The sequence below is a fragment of the Rutidosis leptorrhynchoides genome, chromosome 6 (assembly GCF_046630445.1).
Source record: "Rutidosis leptorrhynchoides isolate AG116_Rl617_1_P2 chromosome 6, CSIRO_AGI_Rlap_v1, whole genome shotgun sequence".
Lineage (NCBI taxonomy): Eukaryota > Viridiplantae > Streptophyta > Magnoliopsida > Asterales > Asteraceae > Rutidosis > Rutidosis leptorrhynchoides.
In genome coordinates this window covers 336,967,488-336,973,231 of record NC_092338.1, presented here as the reverse complement: position 1 = coordinate 336,973,231, position 5,744 = coordinate 336,967,488, and the positions used below count along the sequence as shown (strand labels likewise).

Here is a 5,744-nt window from a genome sequence, read left to right as displayed (position 1 = left end):
ATAGCAAATTTACTCATGTTAATAGTAAGGTGGTGTTTGTTTTTTCTTTCGCGGACCTTATTATATCTTATGTCTGCGGGCGGGCAGATGTTTTAATTGCAGATGGTTTGTTTTTTCGAAGATATAAGACAAAAAAAGATGTCTTCAAACTAGAAGACCTAAAATAGTGCTTCTCATTTTAGAAGACATTTTAATCCAATTATTTTCCATCTATTTCTCTTATCTCCAGATCTATTTCACCAGCTCCACCCACCTTCCACATTCCATTCATCCAGCTCTATCACCTCCGGTCACTATCAATTCCGACCACCATCAGCTCCGGTGGCACTACCTCCGGCATTGCCACCTACGAAGACACCACCTCCGGCTACACTCTAGTGTTTGGATTTAATATCTTGTTTGATTTCATCTCATTTGAGAAGAAAACTAACCCACCTGTTTTGCAATTTCATCTCAATTTGGGAAGAAAGGAGAACTTCGATTACGAAGTATATCTCTATTTGTTTATGCTGTATGAAATCCAATGAATAAATAAAAGTTTGAACCATTTTGATTTCTTCACATTACGGAGTATATGTCTTTGTGTTACATAATAGAAAACCCCGTGAATTATTATTCATTATCATAACGATATATATAGAGTACATATCAAAACCCTAATGGTAAAACCTAATGGACCCTAAGCCCACATACAGACTTGGGCCTTATTATAGTCTAACACTCCCCCGCAGTCCGAACGACGAAATCACGAAAGTTCGGACTGGAACAAAAGACTTAAAAAACAAATAAAACATTTTTTTCCATTTGTTGCACCGAATAGACTGATATTCGTAGATATCGTTGAATCTTGCTTGACTGCGTTTCCTTTTCAGTAATGTTTTTTTTATACGTCGTGGCATGCTTTGCTTAAGGGATAACAATCTTCATCAAAGCTGCAAATAAAACTTTTGAATATATTCCCTTTTTTCGGGGTTTGGAACCTAGTCAGGCTAGGCAGCTCAGCCCCACACCGATTATTTATTAGCAACTAATAAAAAAAAGAAAAAAGAAAAAAAGATGATTCCGCCGTAGGGTTACATGATGCACGTTGAACGTAGATGGCTTAATATTGATAGTGGCTTAATATAATATGAGTTGAATAATCTTTCACGGCTACGGATCATAAAATACAATTTTGGGGTTTATGAATTTGCATGAAATTGAAAAACAAAGAAAGATGTAGATAAGAGGTATTAATTGGTTTATGAAAAGTAAATGAATCGGTGGTGCTTTTCTAATTGTTGCAACGGTTGTCGACTACCTAATGAAAAACAATTAAGTAAACGAAAAATAATAACAAGAAAAAAAGTTGATAAAGTTATATCCCTCCGTATCACTTGAAAAGTGACCGGAGGATCACGAACATGAAATAGAAGAGGGTCACATAGTTAGAGCACTGGCTCGGATACCATGTTGAACAATTGAACCTGTGAATGTTATTGTATTATTGATGCGATATATATAGGGATTACAAACCCTAATATACTAAGAAACCCTAATGGACCCAAGCCCACAATCGGACTTGGGTCTAACCTAATAGGTCTAACACTCCCCCGCAGTCCGAATGGCGAAATCGTAAAAGTTCGGACTGGAAGAAAAACGCAATATACAAAATAAATAAATAAAAGTAATTTCTTTTGTTTTTCTCTTGTTTGATGCACCGAATAGACAGATATTCGCAGATGTGGTTTCATATCTGCGAATAATAACATTGATAATAATATTTTTTTTAATATTTCTAATAATAATAATAATAATAATAATAATAATAATAATAATAATAATAATAATAATAATAATAATAATAATAACAATAATCGTAAATTGATGTGAGACTTTTGTGAGTGGAGATTTGGTAAAAATATAATAGTGTAACTTGAAATTTGACAGACAAAAAAACAAACAGTCTTCTATTTTCAGTTTGCAGACTTCATGACCACATCTTCTTTGGCAGACATGGTTAAAGACATAAGACATAAAACATCTTAAAAAATAAACAGCACCTAACTTTTCACCATAATTATTTAGTATATGGGAGTAATGTTAGTTTGGTTGAAAATAGAAATGAATAATAATAATAATAATAATAATAATAATAATAATAATAATAATAATAATAATAATAATAATAATAATAATAATAATAATAATAATCATCATCATCATCATCAAGATTGACATGTTCACAAATAAATGTTTTAATTAATGTACTTGAATCTGAGTCTTGTATAGAAGAAGAAGTCACAAGATTAAAGCAACTAAAACTAAAGCAAACATATGATACATTTCTCAAATAATTTACCTATCAGAGTTACAAGAATCATTAATTTGAATCAAATTTAGGTTTGTATAATGGAGGAGGATCTTGACCAAGTAAAAGTGACCTTAAAATGGCTTCACAAACATGACTATCATACACAAGCAAATGTCCACCATCAGGAACTTCATGGTACTTGATCCATGGGAGCCTTGTTGCAATATACCTTTGTATTTCAACAGGTACAACTTTGTCTTCATAACCTTGCCAAATGTGGACACACCTTTGACTTTGACCAAACGGGTTGCCTAGACTCAACGGATCAAAATCCCATTTCCCAAACGTAACAACAAAGTCTTTACGAAGACTATGAAAGATCGGTTCATCTTTCAACTTACTCTGTTGCAGTTCAGGACAAAATTTGATAAATTCATCTTAAGAAAGTAAGGATAATCACATTAGTATGAAACTCCTTATGCATATACGGCTAAACGAACAAAATTTTTCATGTTCGGTCTACCCGGTGCGGGCTATTACTTTTACTTACATGTACGTGTCCTAACTGGGTAATTCCGTTACCGGTTTACGACCCTTATGTTGCCACTCAAGATATGCTTCTTGTGACTTGTAAGGTTTCCGGACCCCAACAAAGGTTGGAAAAGTCGCGAGAAGGAGACTAGTCGGTCGAGTAGGACGTTGACTTTTATATGATAGCATATACTATATATACTAGTGAAATGACCCGTGAAACCACGGGTTTGTTTAAACGAAACAGTTTAATGATATGTTTTAGGTATTAAGTGAACGTAAATGCTAAAGTCATTTAGTTTAATGACTCGTGGAACCACAAAGTCCGACTAAGAAACTCGTCAATTGAACATTTCATCAAACACCTAAAATGCATATTAAACAATCCACATTCAATCATAAGAGATAATATTGGTTGTCATTTTAATTTAAAAGTGTAAATTAAAATATAATTTAGAATTGTTTCCTCCTGCCTAGCTTTTATAACTTCTCGTACTCATTTCAAATTAATTAATTAAAATAATTCAAAATTATTTAATTTTAATAATTAAAATAATTATTAATAAGATTTAATAATAATAATTAATTAATAAGATTTAATTTTAATTCAAAATTATTTAGATTAATGAAATCACCCACCATGCTTAGATTTTTTTCTTTTTCTTTTTGATTTTTTTTAACAAAGGAATTAGCCTAATAATGAAATCATCATTATAAGATTTTAATATTAACTTTTTTTTTTTTTTTGGGTAAAGATCAAACATACTTATTTCAAACGTATATATTTGATACAAAATCTGGGTTTAAAAAATATTAAAAGTGTGAGCCAACTTTGAGCAATATGAACTTTGACCGACTCAGAAAGACTGAAGGCTTTGACTAACTTTGACTTGACTTTTTACCGTTGACTGATTATTTAGACATTTTTTGGTGAAACGGGGCATGCTAGTCACCAATCCGACTAGTCGATCGAGACGGCCGCCGTTTACAACACTGGACCACTGGGCTAGCTTGTGATGGTTATGAAACTCATTATGCAAAAATGGTTAATTGACCCCAAAACAGAGATAATCTGTCTACCAAAATATTAGAAAATAATTATTCCAAGATAAACCAATATTTTACCTTACTGAGCAATTGGTATCCAGGGGTGTTTTTCAGGACTTCCAAGTCTTTATTGCTAAAAAAAGTTGGATTTCTATCAAGAACAGATGATGAAGGGAACATTTTCTGAGTCAACCACCATTGTAGCAATCTTGGCATATGGCGGCAAATCCAGACCGTCAATTTTGATAGATTTCTTCGGTAATCGTCATGAATGAGATCGTAAGGAAGTGATGGCCATCTGTAGTTTATAAATGGAACTACTAGAGCCGCTCCTGCTAACCTGGACTAACAGACCAAGTATGCACCATTTCAATACTGTTAGTCCCACAACATTATTACTTAATTAGTGGTAAAATGGACATGTAAAGCTAGTTGGATAACGGGTCAAAATGGGTCATTAACTTGGTTGTTAAGTCGGCGTTTTTGGCAAGTTTCCCTATATTTTCAGTTAATATTTTTCCCAGTTTAAGCGATTAAAGATGACATATAACCCAAATTGACCCATATATAAATAAATGGGTCAAAATAGTCATCTCTAATTGTTACTAGTCACTATTGAGAAAGAAATAGAGATTGTGTTTTTGTGCCTTTCAGGTATGTTCTTGACACAACTCCATGTAGGATAAGATCCTACAGACACACCAATTAGATAGAATTTGGGTCCGAGCTGCAACTGATCAGCAAGTTCCTGAATATCTGAAGCTTCGCTTTTTAGTGACCGTTTTGGGTATGGATCACTTTCTCCATATCCAGCTCTATCAAATTGTACAAGGTAAATCCCCAATTCATCCATTAATTTCTGAAATATACAATCAATCACCACATAAACTATTATGCCTAATTCTAAAATCAAAGTTCAACGGATCTTTTCTTGAATTTAAAATCTACATCGGTCCGTAAAACCTTGAAAGATGACCATCTTGGGCGGAGGGAGGGGGTGCACGCGGGCCGGCCGCCCCCAACGATCGAAATTTTTTTATTGTATTTTTATGTTAAAGTTTGACGTTTTTTTCTCCATTTTTTACGTTTTGCCCCCATCGAAAAAAGTTTCTGAATCCGCCCCTGATCTTTTGGTTATGACAATTTTTAAGACAAATTTCAACACATAACTACCAACAAATATTTCAGTTTATTCCAAATGCGATTGAACACACAACTCTAGGTTACTTGGATATCGTCAGGCTAGTTGCCCTTTGACTTGAGCATGAACTTTTTATACAAAAAATGCAATAAAGTACGGAGTATATAGATTTACAAACAAAATATGTAAATAGATATAATGGGTTTATGTGTATGTACTTGAGAAGCCATAAAATTCATCTCTTTATTGCTTGCAAATCCATGAACAATAATAATTCTGTAATTTGATTGGTTCTTGGGAACTCCTCCTTCTTTGTAAGCCAAGTACCTTCCATCACTAAGTTTAATTCTACCTGATGATGATAAAAATGATGATGATGATGATGATGATGATGATATTGAGGATGATGATGATGATTTAGAATCAACATCATCTGATGATGCAGATGGTGTATCACAATCTGAAGGTAATATTGGTCTTGTTGGTTGATCAACACTTTTCAAACAGCTAATGCCAAAACAACCCATCATCATACCTATCACTCTTCTTAATATCATATCTGAAAAAAGTTTGAAACTTTATAATACCCATATGTCAATATCAACGAAATAAATTATTGAAAGAATAAATTTGGGAAAACATCAAGAATCTTGAATATAGGGTTTACCCAAGAAAGTGACAGGATCTTGTATGGGTTGTAGAGTGACGTTTCCAGCAATCAATTTTACGCAC

The 5,744-nt window shown here is 33.2% G+C and overlaps 1 protein-coding gene across 1 annotated transcript; it reads right to left on the bottom strand.

The window, feature by feature from the left end:
• Positions 1-2,324: 2,324 nt before the first annotated feature.
• LOC139855731 (uncharacterized) lies at positions 2,325-4,822 on the bottom strand. Its single transcript, XM_071844982.1, has 2 exons — positions 3,950-4,822; positions 2,325-2,695 (listed from the first exon to the last, which is right to left on the bottom strand). The coding sequence occupies exons 1-2, from the start codon at positions 4,085-4,087 to the stop codon at positions 2,363-2,365; spliced, it is 471 nt and encodes a 156-aa protein (XP_071701083.1). The 5' UTR covers positions 4,088-4,822; the 3' UTR covers positions 2,325-2,362.
• Positions 4,823-5,744: the final 922 nt, after the last annotated feature.

Bases quoted from the DNA above. Each gene is read 5' to 3' on its own strand.
- LOC139855731 (XM_071844982.1), bottom strand. From the start codon at position 4,087: ATGCCAAGATTGCTACAATGGTGGTTGACTCAGAAAATGTTCCCTTCA. The intron at 2,696-3,949 runs GTAAAATATTGG...GAACTGCAACAG, and splicing joins GATACCAATTGCTCAGTAAG to AGTAAGTTGAAAGATGAACC.